Genomic DNA, 23,810 nt, shown 5'->3' with positions numbered 1-23,810 from the left:
TCACCCCCTATTAGTCCACTAACGAGTATGTGCTGCACATCTGCCTCCACAAAAAAAGGCAGATACCAAGCAGATTTTGTACATAACCCACCTAAAAGAGTCTGCTTCTCTATTTAAAATCATCAGATGAAGCCACTCACCTCCTGTACTCTCCTCCTGAATCCAGCCTGCTTTTTGTCCCGGGGAACATGCAGCTTGTTAGTTCTGATTATTGATCCAGGCTGTCCAGACATATCGGGCTAGTAAGACCTAACATTTCTCTATATAACCCTGTATTCTTTGGCTTACCTTTCTTTTTTATTTTTTTTTTTTTGAGGTGAAATGAATATAATATGTTGGTAAAGTATGCTATGTTTGTTCTGCACTTCGAGTCTCCCTACAAAATGAAGATGGATTGGTTTTGTATCATATTTAATCTATGGATGAAAAATAGTGTATGTTTTGTGTGTATTTTCTTAACAGTAGCAGAATTTTGTTACTTTGTACTGAAATTTGCTATTTTTCTACCAATCATTGCTAGCACAAATTCAATCTCTGCAACACAGGCAGTCACAAAAATGCTGGTAACCTGCACTTTTTAGCCCTGCTGTGACCTGCAGTATGTGCTAAGGTGTTTGAAATTGTGCAGATGTATCTCCATGCTTTCATGGAGGTACATTTCCTCAGGAGAGGATGTCATATATGCTTCATAAGCAATGAGAGTAATTTTTGTAGAACAAAGACCAGAAATCAGTCTGAAGTTTCATTTTCTTTTTTCTTTTCTTTTTTTTTCTTGTTACAGTTATAAATCTATTTATCAAGAACACATCTAGATGTACTTTTCCTTAACTTTTGATTCTTTGTAGGACTTTCTTACTCCATACCTGACAATACAGATTTAGTATTTACCTATGGCTACAATGGTAAAGTAGATGCATGAAAAGTTTTAGAACTGTCAAATCAATCTACATTTCATTTCATGGTCTTGTAACAACATCACAAAGAACAGCAGAGTGTTTTTCAGGCCAGGCTTTTTCCCCAGTGAAGTATCAATTCAGTAATGTGCAACAGTTTTCCCAAGATATGCATGCAGAAAAAGTGTAATACATGCACAATATGTGTGCATTATATATTTTTTTCTTTAAAAAAAAATATTTAATTTTCAAAGTCAAAATAGGTGGAATTTTTATTTGAAATGAATTTTATTTAGAAAAGTTCTTTTTTCATTCATTCTTAATTTTGGCTGAATGAAAATTTTCATGTAGCTCAATGTTACTTTAATTTCTTTTCTACAGTTGTTCATGAAATGAAAATTCAGCATCTTACATAGTCAGAACACTGAACAAAACCACCAGGAAAACTTCATTCTCATAGTTTATCTAAAAAGCCCAAACTCATTGGCCTAGTACTTGCCTCAGTATTTACCTCTCTGAAAAAATTAAGAAACTGAATTAAGTAGTTAAAATTTTAAAAAGGTTTTCACTACCACATCCAGGGGGGCAAAAAATATTGCACAGAAATATAAGGTGTACTTGCATGAACCATGCTGGCATAAGTAAAAAACATGCAGTGTCTTGATTCATATACAGTCAGAGGCTCTGCTGCCTTCAGCAAGCACAGGTTTTGGTCTGACACAATGGAGAACAAAACAGATGGACCTAGACTTCAAATGGTTTCTTCACAGAGCACAACAGCTGTACCCAAATTTGGGAGAATCTGCCTGGCAACAAAATGGGAGCACTTAGAAGTAGATCTTAATTAGTCAAATGAAATAAGTGCTCAAGGGCAAGATGTGTTTACAATACAAGCAGACAAAACTATGTACCATGCAATATTGACTGAACTAAATTAATTGAATGCTAAGCAGCTGGACCTCTGTTGCTAATGTTTACATAATATGCTTATATATATTGTTGTTCTCTTTTTAACTTTGTCAAGCAACTTGTCAGAAAAAAACTTCCAGGATTATAGCTCAGACTGACATAGCTATGCAGTGCATAGCAGTTCCAGACGAGAAATAAAGAGCAGCAAAGTAAGGGATGAAAAGAGTGGTTTACATCAGACAAAATCTCCACACAAAATGAGCTCCTGACAACACTGAAAGCAGGTTACCTTCATCTGGTTAGCAAGATGGAGTGGAAGCCTTTTGAGATAGCACAAAAGGTGAAGGACTGCAACACTTGGCTTCTTAGGGGAGGTTGCACTGATGTCCCCTGTCCAGAGTCAGGAGCTCCCAGCTGGCACTGCCAGGATTGGAGTAGAACCAGTTTGTGGTGGCATTTTGCTGCTCCCAAATATGTCTTTTTTTGCTTCTCATCAAACCAGGGAGGGTTAAAGGGTAGAAGATAAAACAGAGAGCAGTAAGGAAAAAAAAAAAAAAAAAAAGCAGATTAACCTCACCAAAAGCAGCCAGGAGCTTTGGTTCAACTTTTTGCAGATTGAGATGTAGATTTTTGTAGATTGACATGGTATCTTGTTTAAGTGTCCATTTCAAAGGAGAATAAGAAAGGAAGAAAGTGAAAGCTCAAAACAGATTCAGGAAAAAAGCATCTCAGAAAGAAAGCAAGGGAACAAGGCTGGGATTTCTGACACCTAAAACTGTAAAGAAATATACTCTTTTTTCTGAGTGCCACACTCACAGGGCTATTCTGGTACCAGCAGAAGTCCATCTGGATGGAGGGCGAGGGGAGTTCATCTCTGCATGCATAGCTTCCGCTCTTATCGATTGCTGTATAGCCTTCAGACAAGAACATTAGGAATTAAGAAGTTTGCTGGTTTCAACCTCACAGCAGAATAGGATTCAGTCCAGGAAATGAGAAACATGGAAGCAGATAAACAAACAGATCAACAGCAGTTGTAACTACCAGAGTCACTAAAGCTCCATTTTAAAAGACCACATTTAAGAGCCACTAAAGTTAGATTATAAACTGAGAAACTGGCTAAAAGTGTGTAGAAACTAATGTATGAAGGCTATTCTTATCAGGGCTAATCTGTAAATAGCAGTTGGGCATCTGTGCAATTACACAAATATCCTGTCTGCACAAGTAGACACTGCTCAGTTGTTAACTAGTCCGGAGCACATATTGAATGCTAGTTTCATTTAAGAAGTTTGAAAAGCAATATCATTGCTGCTAGTTTTGAGACAAGTCATCAAAATGTCTCAAATCCCAAGTCATATCTCTGGCACTGAAGTCAGAAATAGTATCATTATATTTAATAACCTGACAGATTTTTATTTTGTGAATATATGATAGCTTCCAAATAAGCATAAACTTTTGACATCATATCACCTTCTGCAAAGAGTTCTGCAGTTTATCTGCATATTTCCCTGTAGTTCTTTCAAACCAACCACTAGGCAATGCCATTTATTGCCTTCTTGATCTGGAAGTGTAAGAGATTGTGAATAATTGCTTCCTATTCAAGTTCATCATGCTAATTTGTGATCTCATAGACTGTTGTCATAACAATCCTTCAGTCCCTTCATACATCAGGCTGACGAATCATGCCTGAGCCAGTTCTGCCTTCAATGGAAGCAAGTCTGTCCTTAATCATCCCAGTTGCCCTTCTTTGCAGCCAATTTAGTAAATCTGTTATGGAGAAAGAAAACTGCATGTAATAGTCAAGATATAGCACAACATGGATTGGAAAGCATATGAAAGTTTAAAGGATTTTGCTTATTTTTTCCTAATAATTCCTTGATTTGCTTGTTTATAGCCAATAAGAATTAAATTCTTACTAGTGAAAGGAAAAAAAATAAAATAAAAATACCAGTATGCCTTATAAGAGGTACTTTTGCACACAAAAGCCATACTAGATAAGGCATGTTATTGTGTTTTTCTGATTGTGAACAGTATTATCTATATTTTAGACTCAGTAGGTGCTCTGACATCACTGACATTATCCAGGAGACAAATAAACTGGTAAGGCATTTTTAGTACAAGTCTCACTACTCATATGACTCTTTCACAAACCTTCAAGAGGCTCTGAAATGTTTCCATTTATTGAGACTACAGTAATACCAAGAAGTCCTGCTGTGTTAGCCATTAAAGAGATATTAAGCAAAAACAAACACTTCCTCTCCCAAAGCACTTCCAACCTCGTATCAAGTCTTGATGGCAAATGAGATGTAAAAAGTTAAAGGGGCAAAACAAGATAACAAGGAAAAATAAACTGATACTAAAGGTGTTTGCAAAGTAAGGCAAGGTTATAATTCACTCCCTGAACTAGATTAGAATGCTGCAAGAGTAACTTTGTGCAGTAATAACATTTACTTTTTGCTTCTAATGGATAGGAAATGATGTCTCCAACTGGGATAGAACAGATTCCCCCATATGTTAGATTTATTTTTATTTGAGAAACCTTCTTAAATAACTGACAATTTGTTATACTGCAGCAATCTAACCAAGTATTCATTTGGGTCACTATTGCTTAGGCTAAATTCTGACTCATATCCCACATTACAATCTGCCATCTGCCTATAGAAAGTAAAAGGCTGCTTTCCTTTGGGTCAGCCTGTATTCCTCACTGAAAATAAATAAAGAAATAAAGAAATAAGTCACTTATAGATGTAAACACCCAGTCTAACACAGTGACAGGGAGCCATTTCAAGCAATTCTACCACTTTAATGTTAACTAGTGACATTGTATTCCAATCAGACATTTGGCTCTATGGTGCCCCAGTCCCACGTTGGGCTTCAGCTGAAACCATCAATTTACCACTGTACGGATCACCTCTGTAGTGTGCAGAAAAAATGTTTTATCGTCATAAATACTGTCAGAGGAATGGTAGCTATATGAAACAAGAAAAATGATGCTGTAAAACTACATTTAGCAATCACATTAAACTTCATGTCGTTAGGAAAGGGATGAGCCAGTAAAAAAAGAGCTCCAGCTCCATGTCCTTAGACAAGGCAGAATGGTTTAGGGCACACAGACTGGAAATATTCTTTTGAAACGCCCTATTTAGACTCAGATCCCTAAGGAAGAGATCCTTTTGCTTGGTGTTCAGAGCTGCCTACCATGAAGAAGCAGATGGAAGAAAGGGGGCTCCATTTGTACATCTCTGTGGAATGGGTCCTAGGAATAGAACCATGACTTTGTGAAGTTAATGTAATATGAATCTTTATTTATCCCGGAGGTATTTGAGGTGGCAAGAAAAAATGCAGTGGAAAATAAAGCAGTCTGGTGGCATTAACATCTAATACACTGTTAACGTCTGCTATATAACATTTCTAAAGCATTTTTTTCTGTGAACAGCAAGATTTATACATAACCAGTTCTTGCCATGTTCAAATCCAATTAGACCTGTGGCACTTCTGCCTAAGTATTTTCCCTTAAGCTTTCAGCTGCGGGTCCAGAAGCAAACAAAACGAAGTGTTGCCACATCAAGGACTGTATTACCATTCCTAGACATTATTTTCTTGGAAGCAGAAGCTTAATGTCTGGAGCTGAGCAATAAAACACATTTTAATGGTTTTGAAGATGGGAAAGAATCTAGAGAGCAAACAAAGGCTTACACATATCAAATAAGATTTATTAATAATAATAATAATAAATTCTAAAAAAATCTTGGCAATCACGTAGTAATTGTGCGAGGGAGGGCGCGGGATCGAGGCAGCGCTCCGCGGTGCGTGGGCGCCCCCGCGTGGGAATCCGGCCCCCAAATCTTTGCAAGGACTGCCAAGGAAATCCTGTGTGCTGCCTGTTCAAAACCACAGGCAGCGTTCCTGCTCGATTACTCGTCTAAAAGCAGATTTAAGAAACGTGAATGATCCTGGATAAAAACCATCATCAGCTCTTTCTCATTATCAGTATATCTCTACACTGGCTGAGGAAGAGGCAGAATTGGTGCAAAATTGGAGGGAGGGGTGTGGAGCAGGCCACAGCTGATGGCACAGGGCAGAAGAAGCAGGTTCATCACTTTCTTCCACACCCTGAAGCAGAAGCCCTGATTCTCACATCTAAGCCTTCCCCTGGTTCACTTCGCATCAAGCACTTGTAAACTTTTGGGTAGTGCTCACACCGTTCTTCTTTCTGGTACCAGCCCCTAAAGACAAAGCGATAACTGCGACTGCTACCTCACGTAGCAGATGTCCGTGTGGTACCAAGCCAACGGATAATCAATACGCTTTCAGTGTGAGATAATAGCTTACCTTTTCCTCTATTGTGCTGCATCTTTCTAAAAAGAGGGAAATATTCAATATACTTTTATAATACAGATTTGCAAGAAAAGGAAGTTAAAATTTCCCTGACTTTTTAAAAAATTCATCAGTTTTCAGTTCCTGCTTCTGCCCTTCAGTATTGCACCACGTATGTGGCTCACGTTGGCCCCATGTCTGTGTGCCGTGCCTTTAAAGCAGTTACTGAAGCCCCACCACCAAGCAGCTGTCTCGACTTTTTTCAATGAGAAGCTCCTGGGCTTCTACCTGAAAGCAATGAAAACCAGCCACGCAGAGCACCCAGCGTGACACCCCTGAGATGGGTTATTTCAAATCAATTGGTATAAGTAATGGAAAGCACCGAAGTTTAAGCAAACAGCAATGATCCATATTACACAGGTTAGTACAGTTTCAGCAGCAATTCAGACAGTTAGCAAACCATGGCACAGTTCACAAATAAGATGTGAACACTTAACCTTGTTCAATCCGTCACTGTATGTTTGCATCAAAAGATATCCGTTCAATAACTGCAGAATTTCTAAGTGGTCTCTCAAGCCTTGTGGCATGCTTTGAGAGCTCCCCCGACTGCCCCCAGGGGACCTGCAGATCCATTTTGCATGTAGTCAGCCTTCCTGACACGAGCCTATTACCAAGCACTATCATAGGAACAGACATCTCCAGTCTAATATCCCTAGCTAGAAAATTCATCAGCAGTGCATATAGAATGAAAAGTTCCTAGCTCTGCAGAGGCTTCTGATGCTGTGGTTTGTTCAGTGGCAAAACCACTGTCCAGTTTTGAGTTCAAACTCATGTTTCTATTTGATCTGTGTTACATGATTTAAACCTGTGGTTTAACTCTCATGCCTGAAGGAAAAGTCTAAAATTGGATGAGCTCTTCTTTCTGTCAGTGGGCATCTGGAGAAAGTAGCAAAATGCAATAAACTGGAAGCAGCTTAAGCATTAGTTCAAAATGACATCAATTGTGAGATTTTGAAATTCAACCACTTTTGAGCTTAATCAAAATGTATTTGAAATTGCTAACAATAATGTTTACATTCCCAATGGTAAAATGGCAGATTAATTTTTAATTACATGAAAAATAATCAACATCACTGTTAAAAGAAGGGAGAAGAAACACACTAGTTTTAAAGTAGATAGGAATTTTTTCTGTGATAACAGAAGATCAATAATGGTGTGGTCTAATTAGTGGTCTAATTAAAATATAAAACACTATGAATATCAAAGGGGTAACTACAGCTCAGCCAGATGGTGTCAGATTGTAGTACAGACTCCTGACTTCTTCTGGAATCATCTTTGCCTCTGCTGGATCCAAACTCTGTGTTTTGTCACAGGCTGCACAGGAAATCAAAAGCAAAGCTGGACATGGAACCTGATTTTACTGTCAGAGCTCCTCCTAACCAGTTTAAAAGTTTTCCTAATGTTATCAGTCTATTAGTAAACTGAGCAACTCAAGCCTGAACTAAAAGCAGTATTATTAGAGCTAGCTAAAAATTGATCTTTAATCTTAAATTCTGTCCTTATTTTCTCTTTTCTCACTTTCTGCACTAAGAAGCTTCCCCTAGGCACAGAGAAGTGGAAGTGGCTTCTGTATAGCAGGAATTTCACAGAACAGCATTCAAGAGCAGCTCCTTCCACTTTAACAGCAACTGTTTAAGCTAAGTGATGAAACAAAAAGAAAAATCAATAGCCAAACTGTGCCTCTGTTTCAGATGGATACACAACTGATGATATTGAATTTTATTGGAATGGAGGAGAGTCTGCGGTAACCGGAGTTAGTAACATTGAGCTCCCACAATTTTCTATTGTTGATTACAAGATGGTATCAAAGAGAGTGGAGTTTACAACAGGTAAGCACCAGCTAGTTAGAAAAGCTCCCCCCCCCCCCCAACCCCAGAGATATCAATGTCTAACTTATCTTAGGCATTAGTCATTGTATGGCTTCTTTCTTTCAGGAGCATATCCTCGGTTATCACTTAGCTTCCGGCTCAAGAGAAATATTGGCTACTTCATTTTGCAGACCTATATGCCTTCCACATTGATCACTATTCTGTCGTGGGTATCTTTTTGGATCAATTATGATGCCTCTGCAGCCAGAGTTGCTCTAGGTAACTTATTTTCAAAATCACCGCAATACATGGATGCTTCTTGCCTTTGAACACAGTAGTGCCAATTCTGTACAGCTGATTTCAGAAGTATTAACTGTGGTCTGATGCCGTTCAGTGTAGGGTCTTCACTGTTGGGAAGGCAGGCAGATGTCACCTTGCCTATGTCTGATGTTTGGCTCTGCGGTTAGTTTGGGATCCTGACTGACTTTTTTTCATTTTTTTTTTCCAATTTTTTTTTTCATTTCATTGATGTTAAAAAGAGTTGCCTTCAGCTGGATGTGTAGCTTGAATGAGTACACAAGGTCCTATGGACAACGGTGGAAACCAATTTACACCAAATAAGCCTGTTTTACCCCCATGGTTGCTTATTTCCCATACCATGTTCTTTCCTACAATTTACCATAAGAACCAAGATCTTCTGCCACTGCTTGTGCTTTAAGGCAGATACCCTCTTCAAATTAGAATGTCAGACAGCCGTTTTCTCCCACCTCTATTTTGACTCACCTCTCTGTAAATTCAACTCATTGTGCCTGTGCATAGTGTTATTATCTAGATACATTAATGGCCTGTGATTAGACCAGACTAAAAATAATTTCATCCAGCTAAAAACAAAACAAAACAAAACAAAACAAAAAAACAGAAGTGAGATAGAAATGTTTTAATTCAGAGCACTCCTTTAACAGGAAAAGGTCTTTGGCACAAGAATATCATCTTCTTTTCACCAAAGACCATCATTTTATCACAAAACTTCCCTTTCAGAAGGGAAAGGGAAGGTTTTCAGTCAAAAGTTGGATACTTATTCTGGTTCCCCAGGACAATAAAAGATACTCTATGGGTCAAGCAGGGCTACTGCTGTAAATAAAGTGTTCCAGAAGTATTTAGGACCTGATCACATTATTAAGCTATCAGCATCAGAATTGCATAGTAGGTGAACAACGCCTTTACACTCATCTCTTCTTCACTGTCTTTTTAGTCAATGTTCACCTCTCTTGTAGGAATCACAACCGTGCTGACGATGACCACCATCAGCACCCACCTCAGGGAGACCTTGCCAAAGATTCCCTATGTCAAAGCAATAGATATTTACCTGATGGGATGCTTTGTGTTTGTGTTTCTGGCCTTGCTGGAGTATGCCTTTGTAAACTATATATTCTTTGGGAAAGGACCCCAACGTCAAAAAAAGACAGCAGACAGGACAGGACATGCTGCAGGCGAGAGGAACAGACTGGAAACAACTAGAGTCCAGGTAAAATGTTCAAATTAACTTTTCAAACATTATTTCTGCTGTGACAATGTTGATGAATATGATGATCGAGAGAAATACTGTTCAAACACATGCAAAAATCACTTAAGATTGTCTATAGAAAAAATATATTTTAAGGAGATTACAGTAACGTATTTTTTTCAGTCTTCAACTCAAAACAGAGTAGAAAACTACAGAATATGCGAATGGCTATTGAGAAGAAGCATTTATTTGCAGCACAGAAGAAAGAAAAGGGGTACAAGGAAGTTGAACATTTACCATTTCAACTGTAAAGATGGACTTTTCTATAGAAGTTGGTACAGAATAAATATTTAATATAGAGTTTCCTTTTATACACAGAAACCTCACCAAAAATAGAAAGCAAAGACAGATTCTGTTGCTACAGTGAGTCTTGAATGAAACCCACACCACTGAATTCTCAGAAATTCTCAGTGGAAAATACGTCGTAATGAGCCCAAAGAATTTTTGCTGCTCTCTTATTTTCTTACAATATATTCCATCCAAGTATCTGGATGGATCTTATCCAGGCTACCTCTTAAAATTCTGTTCTGCTGTGGCCTGAGGTGGTAACTTTTGGACAAAAATCTATTTGAGCTCTCCGTTCAGCTTGAAGAAAAAGACTAACATAAAACTCTTAAAAGGTAAGCCATTAGCTTGATGGATGGTTGCAGTTTCACATACATGTCAGGAAGTGCATTTCCAAAACTGTGGTGTTTTATTAGTGCTAGAGTTGTGTGTCCAACTAGATGTCTTGTGTTCCAGCAGCCACACCACTGCTGTTAGGCATCATGCTCTCAGTCCCAGTGAACTCATGAGCCCATTAAAAGTCCTTACCTGCATTTGCCTCCTGTCCCAATATGTAGGAGATGCTTTATTACAGTGAATGCACAATTTCAGCTCAGACTTGCAGCAATCTCCGAGGTCCCACAAAGTATTGTCCTCCACAAAGCAGAGGAGATATGGATTGTTGTCGCCATTTTGGATTGCTGTGTGTAGATACTGTCTGTCTGATTCTGCGGAAAATAAGGAAGGAAAAAAAAAATCCACACACTGGGACCAGCTACTTCCACAGCTTCTGGGCTAATCCAGCCTAAGTGAAAAAGCACAACAGGGGTTCATGATGAAGAGGAAAGCCTTGGCTACATAGGCCCCAGTGCGCTCACCGGAGTCAGGATAAGAGAGTCAGAGTGGAGGTAAGCTCTTTTTCCTACACATTTGGTTAGTTTGATTGAATATCAAAAAGACCTAGCTCATATAAAAGAGCTTTGTCTAAATGTTATGTTGGTGAAGATTACCCAAAGAACAATAAGCAGAATGGGATGGAATAGATTTATGAACACACTTGAGCTTTTCAGAGCACAACATATATACACCAGCATTTTTCTGACAGCAAATGTAAAGAACACCTATTTTATACGAGGATTTGTAAGCGTTCACACTTTAGGTTGAAATTACATTTTGATACTGAGAACTCTTAAATTCAGTAGAATGCTTTCTGTCTGTACAGTGCAGGTTTGTGATTTTAGATATATGTATACACATAGACAGACACGCATATACATATAGAGACAGATGAACAGATATCAATGAAGTTAGTTATCACACTGGAGACACATCAGTGTGTGACGTTGTGAGCACTCATTTTAGTCAGTGTGGAAATTATGATGTCCCACAGCAGGATTTCTGTCTTCAGCAGACAGAATGCACATGATCTGAGCAGAGCAATTCAATAAGCTTGTGTGACCTCTAGCGAAGACAGCTCCCAGCCCTTCTTCATCATCTTTTCAGATATTTCATTGATATTATAATGGCTTGTACTGGAGCAGGGAAAAGCTTTTTTGGAACTCAAAAGAAGTACAGCTGTAAGTATGTGCAGCTACAGGAGATTTATTCCCTTTACAGGGAATCATGTAACCATACAGGGACCTATAACTAACAGGATGTATGTAACAGTGCTTCCTCTTTTTGTGCTAGGTGAAGATATTGCTTATTTCCATCTGACTTACAGCCCTCCCAACTAAAAGAGTTTGACTTCCTTCACCAGATAACAAGTTCATTAGATATGTGAGCAACACTCAGCAAAGTGACCATGATATTAAAACAGAGAAGACCAGACGGAAACTGATACCATCCTACTGTTTCATCTGTAGCTGTTCTCTTCTCTACAGACTGAAGAAAGTGAAAATAACACCTCTTCAGTTTCACAATTTATGCCTTTCTAATTTTTTAATACACGAAAACAAAACAATGTAACAAACAAGATTTCTATTTCTCTGAATAAAATGTAAAAAAATGCTTATATGTCCTTGTCCATTTGTCAAAGCAAGATGTCACTGAGGAAATCACCATAGTTATGTATTAATAGAACAAACAGTCCTTTAAGAAAATATTCAGGTGGTCCACATGTGCAGCAGCTTCTGTTTCCCTAGACAATTCTAATGTGAATGCTCATTACACAGATGTATCTTAAGCATGAAAACAGATAGGACGCAATCATAATGCAAGTGGGGAAGAGGATGAACCATTAAGGAGCCAATAAATTACATCACAAGGCAGTTGACAAGTGGTCTCTTGCCCTCTAATTCTGCACAACATCATACCTTCCTTCCAAATCTTCTGTGAACCTCAAAACATCTGTGATGGAGAGCCAGAGACCAGCCAGAGGATCCAAGGAAGGCATAATTTTCTGGCACTGTGGTAGTGGAAGGATAAAAAAGGAGGGAGCACACCACCACACAACTAGCTCAGCCTTCATGTAAATCCACACCTGAATAAGTTCATCCCTGTTGAGTATAACCTGTTTCTTTGAAGAGGAGATTGTGATACTTTTACTGCAGATAAAAGAATATCTGTTAATCAAGAAATTCTGTTTTCATCCCAGAAATGGCCAGTTTACATAATAAAATTTAGGGCAGGATTCATCTCTTTCCTGGTCAGTAACTTTATCCTTGAGTCTCCAGCACAGCCTTTCTCCATGAGCTTTCTGCCAACAAATGCCACCGTTGTGTTTCTAAACAATAGTCTGAGCATACTCAGCCACGCAGACCCAAGTCTGTGCTAAATCACCACAGATTGAGCATCACAGATACTTCATTTTCAAAAGGCAAAAATTACATGGTTTTTGATGCCCTTATGTTTTACAGGGAGAGAACTTGAGACTCCTTAATGCAGCACAGTCTTGAAGAAACAAGCAATGCCTTGCAAAATTTAAGCGTAAGATAAAAGATATGATCCATCTAAACTGAAAATGTTCCAGGATAGCAATATAACAAAGAACATTTCCATTAAGAAACATAAAGACAGTATTTGAAAGAATAAATGGGTTATATCCAAGCAAGGAAAAACTACTCAGGGTTTGTTATGGCTCATCTTTCCTACCTAAGAAGAAGGCTGAAATGCTCCACTCCAAAGCCAGCAGCCAGCCAGTGGGCCAGAAAACTAAGGAGTAGACAGAGCCTGGGTTCAGCCCACCCCTGATCTTCTTCAGCTGCACAAGTTTTAAGAACATTTTGGAGTGAACTTCAATAAATTCTGAAAGGGTTTTTTAAGACACAGAAGCTATGAGTCCAACTATTATTTGACTATTAGCCCAACTTCTTGTTGCATAAGCAGAGAATTTGACCCAGGTACATCAGAAGGACTTTTATACTTCCCTGAACTAATTTATTAGAGGTCCGTGTAAGGCCCTTTGCTCTTCAAAGCCTGCAATTCAAAGACTGAATTGTTTCATGATGTATATAAATCATCTCTCCTAAAATGATCTAAATAAAACTCAGTTAAAAAAATAATAGGATAATTCATAATACTTAACTTAGGAACTCATATGCTGCTTGGCTTGTAATAAACTGCCAGGACATATTAATTTGAGAAACATCCCTATGAATCAATTTAGGTTGTAAGCACTTATGTAGTTGTCTTCACAAAAGAGAAGCCATAATAACTGCTTAATGATGCTTGCAATACTGTTATTACTATTACAACATTAAAGTAAATTAGTTTAAATATTAGATTATACAATCAAAGACAGCTCAAGGAGTTATTCAGTAAAACTGAAAAGAAAATGTTGACCCATCAAAACTTCTGGTATTCTTTTTTTTTCTTTTTTTTTTTAATCTCATTTTACTTGGAGAGAAATCAAAGAATCATAGAATGGTTTGGGTTGGAATCTCCCACTAGATCAGGTTGTTCAAAGTCCCATACAGCATGGCCTTGAACACTTCCAGGGATTGAGCTTCTCTGGGCAACCTGTTCCAGTACCTCACCACCCTTATAATAAATTTCTTCCTTATATCTAACCTAAATCTACCCTCTTTAAGTTTAAAACCACTACCCCTTGTCCTGTGAACTACACTCCCTGACAAAGAGTCCCTCTCCAGCTTTCTTGTAGGCCTCTTTATGTACTAGAAGGCCACTATAAGGCCCTTATAAGGACACTATAAGGCCACTATTAATCTGAGACCTTTACTTTTTCCACAGAAAACTTCATAATTTTCAGGCAATGATTAGTCCCATAGCTACAGCAGTCCTCCAGAGAGTAAGAAACCCTAGCTTAGATCTTCCTTCTGCACGTATTAGAAGACTTGACCTAAAAAGTAGAACCTCAGTAGCCCATATCTCAAGTAAACATTGCAAACACCATGCTGGTCTGTGACCAGCTAGCCTCTCTAACCCAGAATATGTAAGCTTTTCCCACTAAAACGGAGGTGGAAACTGCGACATTCGCACTAAATGATCATTTCAGTATATAAAGAATCAGTTGCTAAACCTCACTAAGTGAATTCTGTGTCTGTGGTGACTCCATTACTCCTTTTAGAAGGCTTTTATTCCCACTGCTCTCCTGAGAGGCTCCTGTACAAACAGTCCCTTCACGTCTTTGTTTTCAGTTAGCAAATACTTAGTCTGGCAGAGTGTAAATGTGCCAGTCGTCATCACACATCCTTTTATCCCAGCAGCAATGGGAACAAACATCTTGCACACTGCCAGGTGGAATGGAGGCTTTCACTGGCTTCCTGCTTTCCTCCACTGCAGGCCCTGGAGACTGGATTTTCCCTGTGTGCTCTACTTGGAGATTTTCCTTGAATGTGCTTCAAACCTGATGTAGATTATTATACCAATTCCTCACTCTGCTATATATTTCTGAAGAGGTAAAGCCCAGAGTGTGAATAATGCATGGCATATCACTGCTGCTTCAATAGACAAGATATTGTCAATGGGTGATTTTTTTTATCTTTTGTATGAAGGCTTACACAGACAGCCTTGTATCAATTGTGGTATATTTGGGGCAGACATAAGGCCACAGGATATGAAAACCAATTTTAATAGTAAGCCTCAAGGCAAAGTCTTAAAAGTTTCATATAAGAGGTCTGTTTCCTGGTGTGTATTTCCCTCATTTAAGATACAGTGGAAGTTTAAATATCTGGGAATTTGAAATATCTAGGAAATCTTTATGGGAAAGTCAGAATTAATATTGGAAATACCAGAAACATCTTCTGAAAGAGGTTCTACTACAAACTGGTGGAAACCTAAAGATAAGTGAAAAAGTAAACCTCTGTAGTAATGCAGCCATTCATGTGTGATCACACTCATACATGAAAAAAGACAATGATACCAAAATGTTTATGTTTGTGTATATATATGTATATACCGGTTGCCTTTTCCAGTTCTTTACTCAAGTATTTTAAAACAGTGCCCTAACAGCACAAATAAACATGTTTGAAATAACTACTTCTGGTAACAATTTTAAAAAATGCAACTGCATTTAAAGTTTCCTTAAGTAAAATGGAATCACCTATCTGCAGATGAACAAGTTAATGGTATGCTGTGGGGAGCAGGGATTTCCATCTCTACAAGAGATTAATTCTCCAAAATTAATTATCACCACAAGATTTTTACAATAACTGATAAAATTTATTTGTACATACACATTCTTCATATGATGAATCCGTCATCACAAAACTTTTTGAAACTAACCCACAGCACTAAAACTGTACAAAACTGTATAAAAATGACAGAGACAGGAATGTTTTATTTTCACCTTGAGTACAAGAGTAGGGTGCCAGGTCACCAGACATTAAACCTCAGTATTTCATATAGATCATGATCTAAATGAAAGATAAAAGTAGAAGTGTTCCGTTATGGAGGATGTGATAACTGAGTTAAAAGGTCTCAGACCAAGAAGCTGGGTCAGGATGGAAGATATTTAGATGCTTAACAGCTGATTTCATACTAGTGAGGAAAGCATATTCAGCATCTTTTCACTTCTGTCAACAAGATGCAACCATCCCTGCAGTACCAGGAGCAGCTCAACAGTAGAGCCAGAAGGTACCTGCCCATCTGGGATGCAGCTTGTGCTGGCTGAGGAACTTAGCTAATTCACATTCCTTCCTTGTCACAGGTTGATCCCCATGGAAACATGCTGCTTAGCCCACTCGACATAAGAAATGACTTCAGCAGCTCAGGCGTGTTCACAAGCCTCCGTGACACCCAAGCCACCACGTATACATACGACAGCACCAGCCTGCAATACAGAAGAGCCACTTCCAGCAGAGACCTCTACAGCAGGAGTGCTCTGGACAGGCACAGGCTTCATAAGAAAGGACGCTTACGAAGAAGGGCATCCCAAATCAAAGTCAAGATCCCTGACTTGACTGATGTTAACTCCATAGATAAGTGGTCCAGGATGGTCTTTCCCATCACATTTATTCTTTTCAATGTTGTTTACTGGCTGTATTACGTACACTAGTTTATACAATACACTACCATTACCATACACTAACACATCTGGACTTGTTTGTTTTCCTTCTCAATGTTGTAAACTACGAAGGACTGCAGTAACGGTGTTACATTTTCAAGGTAAAATACCCAGCCATTGACTACTTCTAGATTTAAACTTTCAAATCAAACAAAGAACAACAACAAAACACAAACAGACACCACATTCAGATTAGAATAGTACAAGACTGCTCTCAGAGAGTGAGCCTGGACACATGGCTCCTGAGATGTTGCTTCTGCCACCGTCAGAGCTCAGATTAGGCTAATAGCCACTGCATATTGCCAGACATAACCCCAGCCAAGGAGCTGCAGGCAAGATGCCAGCAAGGTGCGTGCAGCTGAGGAGCAATTGGTCGGTCATCTATCTGTATCAAGTACCTTCCCCTTCCTTATGGTCAGCTTTTTCCTAATAGTGTTTATATTAATTTGCCTAACATAGCATTTTATTGAAACATAACTACTATAAGTTAAATTTTATTTTGCGTTGAAAGCGTTTCATACTTTTAGGAGAGTCAAGGTATACAAGTCAATATGGCCTATGTAAGTACCAAGACTATCAATCATCTACAGAAAGAAACACTGATCAGGACAGTAGGCAGCAATACACACATGTAGGCATTAGTAGGGAATACCAACGTGCAGTCTGGAAAGCTTCTTAATCAGTTCCTCATTGACTAGTGTAAGGTCTACTGATGACCTTATCACCAGTTGACATTACAACTTTGCACTCAGAATGTAATAATAAAAGAAACATTATTGAATGTTAACACTTGTCACATCTCGCCAGAACTGAACCTCTTAACAGATCAGGACACACTGCCTCTTCCCTTTGCTTGTGCAGCAGGCCTCTACAGAAAGAGTCTAGAATGATAAATCACTAACCAAGAAAGGCAATATCTTTAATGCACTCATTACAAAGTATGTGAGGCTGCAAAACAGGTATTTGGCATTGCTTATCTAGGGGGATCCTCGAGTCTACCAGTTTTGTTGTGAGCTCCAAAGTCCCAGCCTCATCCCAGGTTCATTGGACATCAGGTCCAATGTGAGATGATTCAGGTCAATATTAATACAGTCAAATGAGGGTACAAGTCATATGACTGTGCCCACTCTAAAATAATTCCAAATATTTTTTCAACATTTGCATTGCATCAGCAACCCTAAGTACTGCCCCACATCATCTGACTCAAACTGGGACAGTGTAATTAATTTTTTAGTCAAATTTTTAAAATGCTTAGAGTGAGAATACTTTAATGACAACTAATAGTAATACATTGATATCTTGAAATAAATAATACATAAAACATCGGGCAGTCTCGCATGCTAAGCAAGCTGAATGCTTCATAACTGCAAGAAATAGCCCCAGGAGAGCAACGGTAGTAAGACCATATTTGCTGTCCATTCAAAACACACACCCCATTACATGGTTTTGAATTTAACAAACTGGCATTAGAGTTTATAAGCACATTAGAGTTTATAAGACTAAGTCAATGAGCCAGTGAACTTGCAGGCCTCTAAACCCCTCAGGCTGCAATCTCTCCCAGATGCATTTTTGGAGAGGTTTTCTTTGTTTGTTTTCTGATGTTTGTTTGTGGTGGTTTTTTTTTGTTTTTTTTTTTTTTTAATAGATTGGTACTCATTACACATCGTGTTGCCATACTTTGGCTCAGCACTAACTATCTCAGTATTTAGGAGAATAATAGCTGTAACACCTTAGAGATCACTGCATACTTCTCTTTTACAACAGTAGTTTCTCTATGTGCTACAGAACACCAGAAAAGGCTCCTCTGATGGTCTAAAAAACCTTCAGTGTAAGGTTGAACCTGGTTTCCTCTCAGCATTAAACAAAGCACCTAGTACAACCTCTACATAAAATCCACCAACAACTATAACTTTGCATACACATATACGCGTATCCACCTGCTGCTGTCAGTTATAAAGGTACCCAACCTCAAAGGCAGTCTGCAACCCACTCTTAAAAAATAGCACCCGATTGTTACACTCAAGATCATCTAAATGAAAAGAGAAAATGGAAAAAAAAATAGCTTTCAGATGTTACCCCACTCCTGTTAACCTCTCTCCAGCCCAAGAATACAAGTTCAATGGATTGGACACCCTTAAGGGCAGAGGAGAAAAAAAAAGACCACAAAGATAGAAGTAATAACTAAAGTATAAAAGTATAACAGACTCAAGGCCAGTTTTGTGGTTATACCCAGAAATAAACTCAAAGAAGGCAATACATTCTGCATATTTGTAATGTAAGATGTGGAAGACAGCTGATAGTGACCCATGCTTTTGTACTAACTGATTTCCCAGAGATATTCTGAGAATAATTTAAACTACTGGGTCAGTAATTTAACCCAGCTCTTCCAGTGGTGTGGAAACAGAGACATTACAATCCCTCCTTACTGCTACAGCCATGTGGATATTTAGGAAGAGCCAACATCCAACGCAATACTGAAACAAGAATTTAAGTAATAAAAAAGGATACTTTGCCTTCTGTTTTAAGATTGAAGGTCTGCTCTAATGGTCTTCAACATATTTTCTTGTAGACTCCTAGCATCTAGATACACATAATTTCTAGCTTGTATACCATCCGGCTAGTTTATATACAGGTGCTAACACGTGGGCTAAAAGCAGTTACACATACAGTGCCAAGAAAGAAAGAAAGAAAGGAAGGAAGGAAGGAAGGAAGGAAGGATGGATATGGAGCTGAGGAAAGGTCACTAACAAACTAGGAGCTGTGCAAATGCAATACTCCTTCAAAGTGGCATGTTCCAGAATAGCAGGGTCCAACCTAATGCATCGGGAGTCCCTCGGTGCACGGCACAGAGAGGAACCCCAGCCCCGATGCAGGTTTTGTACAGCATGCACCAAGTCCTGGCTGTGCTGAGGGCTGGAAGCCACCATCCTGAGTGAGGAAACAGCTGCCGGCTCTCAGCAGTAAGATTTGAAGCAGGGGCTAAAAGCCACATCACACACATGGGCAAGCAATATCTTACCCCAGAGCCAGCATCTCCTGCCTCCTACTGAGCTCCTCTCAGCATATTTAACCACTAATTCTGGTAGGGAAAACAGAATTTGGTGTACAAGCTTGCAAGGCACATCTGATTTAAACAAAAACCACTTTCTGGCCTTAAAAGAGAATTAAACCGAAACAGGGGAATAGGGTGCATAACCATAACTAGCACATTTTCTTTTTTCCAACTGCTTTTAGAAAAAAAGAAAAAAAAAAAAGCAGAACACTTCTCACTTGAGAGCAATAGCTTGGCAGCAAGGAAAAGGCAGTGGTTATTAGAGGCACAGGATGGAAAAGAGGAGCTATATATAGGGTACCCCTGTACTTTGCCATCTGGTGTTAGAAGTTAGTGAGTACAAAAGAAACAGCCTCTTCCCATGAGTAGGCTGGAGTCATCTGAGTGGCTTTAAACAATAAAAGTGAATAACAGACACTTTAGTGCTAAGCTCCGTCACTGCTATATTTTGGGAGTTAGTTTGCATGCCCTCAGGAGCAGACTTCAAGCTCAGTGTAGATAAGGTGCTATTGCTAACTAGATTTCAGCTAGGCCCCCCTTACAATTTGCGCTGCTGTTTCATGCAATTCATGAATTTGAATAGATTTAAATAGACTTGTACTGGAAGTCCTTTTTAGATAGCTTTCCCAAGGATATGATCTTCTGTCCCTGCGTGTGTGCATGAGTGTGTGTCTACCTGGGAGTATGCCAATAATATTTGACTCCACTAGCAGTTTCAACCAAAAGGTAACAGAAGAGTAAGCATCTGTGAGGTATTATATTCTTACAAGTTTCATCTAAACAGGTAGCTGAGGAGAGGGCAAAGCTCCTGTTAAACCATCCCTCTTTTCTGGGAGAAAGGGAAGTGTAGCCTTATTAGCCATCAGAGAATCCACTTGGCGCTGCAGTTCACTACCCAGATCCACAGAAAAAATGGGGTTCATTGGTTCTCGTAGTGTTAAAACTATTTTTTTCAGAGTTATAACAATCTGTTAATCTCACTCTAATCTTACCTCTCTTCAGCACTATCCCACTTGATTATGAATGAAATGGCCAAGGGCTAACCCAGTAGGTAGCCTCTCTGAAGCACATAGCTCTCTGAGAGCAGAGCTGATTAATCTGATGGTTCACATCTCTGAAACATCATTGGCTCTGTTTTGACCTCATTAACAACACATCACCTGATGCTAGGAATCTTTCCCCCCAAATAGTCCTCCACCAAAGCAGTCCCTGTGAACCTGGAGTAGTTTCTAGTTAGAAAAGGCTCCAGCCCTTCCAGTGCCTTTTATTGCTGTTAAACGATTAATCTGAAGGTAAAAAACAGCCAGAGCTTCTCTATGTTATGACTCCCACTGGTGCTAGCACATATGGTGAGTACCTTTGAGTAAAATTCCCAGCTATAGACACCATGAAGGGTTTAACACCCAGTATATTATCCTCCAGAAACCAGCCTAAAATACAATCTTCTGCTCTTGCAATGACCTCTGCACAGACTGGCCTGGTCAGCCCTGGGCTGAGCTGTTTTGAAACCCACAGGCTTGTAAAAGTCCACAGGATGACTCTTTGTGAGATCTGTCAGCTTCTCCACATTTTGGCAGTGGTCTTATTTTTTTTTTTTTTTGTCTGGAGAGGTCTTGAAGTAGGTATAAAGCACAAACTTGCAGAGGGAATGAAGTATACTGCCAAATGTAATTGAAGTAGATTCAAAGTAATAAAAAACTATAGAATAACGGTGCACTTATGGAAGCATGCTCTAGTAGCAGAAAAGGAAAAAGAATCACTTTTTTTTTCTAATACTTTATTATGTATGTTAATTCACAATTCAAAGTGTTACTAAAGTGTGTATATTTCAGAACAAGCTGTTACTGTTCCTTTCAAATAAAAGCATAATTTTGTCAGCATGTTTCTTATCAGAAAGGCTTCCTCCAGATCTCAGATACTTTTTACAGGCTAATTGAGGTCTGGGTCTTCTAAAAATACATCATTTTGACATGCACAATTGCTTTGTTGCAAAAGCAGTTTTATTGTAGTAGTCACTTCCATGTTCACAGCTTGCTGGTCTGATCCATTTCTGATTTACTTCAGCGTGCCTGAAATGATTGATCAAGAAAACTATGTTTTTTTTCTGAAATCAAAGAAAGGTTTCTGTCAAGTGGAGAGACATGCAGTGAATGCCACTGGGGGGCAAGTAACGTTCTTTTTATAATTCACTTTTATACTTCGTATCAAGATATGCTGCATTTTCTGATTCAAACTACAGGTCTGTGTATGCAATGTGAATTTCTGTGGGTGCTTTTTACACGCTGAAATTAAAACTACATACCGTGTGTGCATTAATTATATGTACCTTTTTGTTAGGGCCTTTGGTTCAAAGAGCCTACTGTACAAAGTTTTGTTTCTAGTCTTAATTGCATGTTTAACAGGTCTGCATATGGTACCTGAAAAAACACAGAGGTTTTACCAAAAGGTATTTATGACACATTTTTCTTTTTTTCCCCTTGAATGTAGTCTACATTTTTGAAGTGCCATTCTTCCATAAAGTCCTTAACACTGTGACTCTTACGTGTGATGATCAACTAAGCTAGAATGGACCAAATTGTGACTTCACTCAGAATCCCACTGACTTTGAAGCAAATTGAGTAAGCTCTGAGAATCAAACAATGCCAAATCACACAACTGTCCAAGCAGTTACCAAATTAATGTGGACAGAATCAGGAATGAGTGAAGAGGAACGAGCTCAGTAAAGAGTTACGCTTTTGTCATGTGAGAATACAGCTGCACACTTTGCAGTAACCATGATTCTTTGTTGCCACAGGCAACTGCGGCACCCCAAAATGAGCTGCTCCCCAATGGGTACACACTGCACTAGACGAGGTTTTGTCTTGAAGGAAGAATTTTTTTTACAGAGAGAACAATCAATCAGTGAAACAATCTCCCCAGGGATGTGGTAGAACCCCCATCACTGGAGGTTTTCAAGATGCAGCTAGACTGGGCGCTGGATAATCTCATCTAGGCTTCCTTTCCACATGAAAGGCTGGACCTGATGATCTGTGGAGGTCCCTTCCAACCTGGGCTGTTCTATGATTCTAAGAGACAATATGAATGTATGTCGATGAAACGGGCTTAAAAGGTGAGTACCCTCTGGGAACAACAGTCGCAAATTAGCGTGGTGGGATATGCAAACACCAAAGCCATTCAACTGACCATAACCACCTAACTAGAGCACAGGCCTGGAAGCACACAGAAAAACAACTAGGCAAAGATGAAATTAAGTTATTTCATGTTCATGGAGTCTCTTTAACCTCCTGCACCCTTGGTCTAATTCCTATACCTTCAAAAGGAATAGGATTCCTTTCCTGATCGCCCCTTAGTGACAGACTCACATGACTCCTCACAATCACAGCCCCTCTACTGCTTTTTGCTTCCAGTGCGGTGCCTGTGTTTTACTCTGCTCACAGCATACAATTTCTCCAGGGTCTAGCACGTGCACTGCAGTGCTTTGCGTTACATGAAAACCTGAAGCATGGGAACGTAATGCCAACTTCTTCAACTAACCACCTGCTCCTTAGCCCAGAAGGGAGCACTGCTGGGCATACTTCATGCATAAACTCTCTTCTTACTGCCTTGACCCCACGAACTTGTCTTAGATGTTTCCATTACACATACATTCTTACTATTGTCTGCCTTTGGATTCCTACCTGCATTCATCGAAGTATATGTTGAAGCTGAAAACAGCATAAGGGGTTTTGTGAAATCTCTAGCTTTTTGCATCAATTGGGCCTGGTGCAGTTTCCACAAAAGCTTTACTGTCACAACTGAAGACCTTTCTTGCTCCAAAAGTACCTACTTCTCAGAGCAGAGAGAACAAAACCATCTTCTGATAGATGGTGTGAAGCATCTTTTCTGTTTTGCCCATTTAATTTCAACCTACTGGAGGTCATTATGTTCTTTACGCAGGTTAGTTTGTTTCCCTGTAGAGACACAAGGTCAGGATGCACGTTATCTTCAAATGCTCTCCCATCACCATATTGTAGCTCCTAGCTCTTGACTGTTCCACTGGTGTTCCTCTCTATCTTTAGCCATTCACACGTTAGTGCTGTTTGCTCACTGTCAAAAACATCATTTGTATGATTATATAAACAATACTCTGACTTTCAATAAAACCCACCATTTATAAAAAAAATAGCTCTTGCGCACTTATTGCTGTTATGTCATAACACAAACTATTTTGTCATTTAAAATAATTGTGAAATGATTCTGCACCCTTTCCTGTTCAGTGCCTCAGTAAAGGGCAGGACAAGTGTAAGATGATAGTAAAGATGAAACACCACCCTGTATCCTTAGTCCTGGCTGATCAGGAGGGTTGGACCAGACAACCTCCAGAGGTCCCTTCCAACCTCAACCATTCCCTGACTCCATACTGCTTTTTGTTGTAGTGCTGATTTTCTCTGAGCATGTAAAAATATGTCTGAGTTTAGTGACTAAATACATCAAGAAACAA

The 23,810-nt window shown here is 39.1% G+C and overlaps 1 protein-coding gene across 1 annotated transcript in view; it reads left to right on the top strand.

Moving 5' to 3' along the window:
- Positions 1-16,385, top strand: part of GABRB1 (gamma-aminobutyric acid type A receptor subunit beta1) — a 122,383-nt gene extending 105,998 nt beyond the window's left edge. The window contains exons 6-9 of the mRNA XM_035550009.1: positions 7,868-8,005; positions 8,111-8,263; positions 9,259-9,503; positions 15,922-16,385. Of these exons, the coding sequence (XP_035405902.1) occupies positions 7,868-8,005; positions 8,111-8,263; positions 9,259-9,503; positions 15,922-16,269 (884 nt within the window). The 3' untranslated portion in view covers positions 16,270-16,385. The remainder of the gene's footprint in view (positions 1-7,867; positions 8,006-8,110; positions 8,264-9,258; positions 9,504-15,921) is intronic.
- Positions 16,386-23,810: the final 7,425 nt, after the last annotated feature.

The sequence above is a fragment of the Cygnus atratus genome, chromosome 4 (assembly GCF_013377495.2).
Source record: "Cygnus atratus isolate AKBS03 ecotype Queensland, Australia chromosome 4, CAtr_DNAZoo_HiC_assembly, whole genome shotgun sequence".
NCBI lineage: Eukaryota > Metazoa > Chordata > Aves > Anseriformes > Anatidae > Cygnus > Cygnus atratus.
The sequence above is the reverse complement of the archived record's forward strand: the minus strand, read 5'-3'. Positions and strand labels throughout refer to the sequence as shown.